General features: G+C 23.4%; 1 protein-coding gene across 1 annotated transcript; it reads left to right on the top strand. All coding sequences in view use genetic code 6, as the record gives it.

The window, feature by feature from the left end:
• Positions 1-301: 301 nt before the first annotated feature.
• Positions 302-1015, top strand: TTHERM_02094560 (hypothetical protein; the record flags this gene model as incomplete). Its single annotated transcript, XM_001028801.2, has 2 exons — positions 302-855; positions 958-1015. 2 exons carry the CDS (start codon positions 302-304, stop codon positions 1013-1015), a joined length of 612 nt encoding a protein of 203 aa, XP_001028801.2.
• Between the last annotated feature and the right edge of the window lie 416 nt (positions 1016-1431).

Raw genomic sequence — 1431 nt, 5'->3', positions numbered from 1 at the left:
TAACTCATAGTTTCTAAAGTAGATATTGTAGATTTCTAAAGCTTATATTAAATAACGAATACTATAATTGTGAATGATATTTTAGGTTTTTATAGCTAAGTAATTTCCTATTAATAGATTATTAGCTTTTTTGGTATAAAAAATATTCTAATTCAAAATTCAACATACTTCTAAAACTAAATACTTCCAAACAATTTTACAATTTTTGATAAATCCATAAATTCGATTGTTAGTTTTGATGCTGAATAAATTTTGATCATTGATTCTACATTTTTTTAAAACATTTGTCTATACTGCTAGAATGGTAATTTGTTTATTTAGTCTTCTTAAGCTTAAATTTATTATAGCAGTTTCTAAAACAATATAGTTTTAAACGGAGGAGGGGTTTACTTTAAGCCTCTTCAACAATCTTAGTAAAAAAATTATCATTTAGAAGTTGAATAGACCAATTTCACTCAAAACATAGCTTATAATAATGGAGGTGGATTATATATAGAAGAGAGCTCTGCTTTAATTTAAAACTGCTCATTTTCTAATAATAAAGCCTATTTATATGGTGGAGCATTATTACATAATATTTCTAATAATTAAATAGCTTAATAATTATTTAATAACCAAGTGGTTTTATTAAAGAACCATATTTTTCAAAACTAAGCAAGTATAGCAGGAGCATACTATTCAGTTTAAGGCATATTTCCTCAATACTTTTACACTAATAACACTCTCAATTAAAATTAAGCCAACATATTTGGAAAAGATCTAGTAGGATATGGAGCAGGTATCTAAATAATTATTAATCATATAAAAGTAGATTACTAGAATTTTATTTATTCTCACACAACTGGTAAATTTCAGGTAATATATTAAATAATTTTTTAAATAATATTTTTTAATTAAATAATATATTTTTGGGTGAATAAAATAAAATAAATATTTTTATTTTTAATTCTTAAAAAGGACTCTGTAATTGTAGAAGTAATCAATCAAAATGGAGAGGTTTTTAATGATTAATTGAAATAAATAAACTTAAATATTTAATTAAATTCTAATTTATACACATAGCATTATTCATTCAGATAAAATAATGGAACATTTAATTTAACTAACTTGATAAGTGTGTATGGTTAGTTTAATAGTGAAGTAGAATTAGTATTTTCCAGCGATATTATTTAAATTCCCCTTTACTAAAATATTTCTGATTCTCTGCAAATTTCTAATTATTCCTCAAAATATTACGCCTTTCTTAAAATAAAAATAAAAAATGAATGCAATCCTGGGTACGAGCTTTAAAAATTCTAAACCATTCTAGACTATTGTTCTCCTTGTTTAGAAGGTTATTATAACACACAACCTAATTAGCATTGTATTAAATGTCCAGATTCAGCCTATTATTGTAAATATCAAACAATTTGCTTAAAAAGGGATTTGGAG

The sequence above is a fragment of the Tetrahymena thermophila genome, assembly GCF_000189635.1.
Source record: "Tetrahymena thermophila SB210 genomic scaffold scf_8254976, whole genome shotgun sequence".
Lineage (NCBI taxonomy): Eukaryota > Ciliophora > Oligohymenophorea > Hymenostomatida > Tetrahymenidae > Tetrahymena > Tetrahymena thermophila.
The sequence above is the reverse complement of the archived record's forward strand: the minus strand, read 5'-3'. Positions and strand labels throughout refer to the sequence as shown.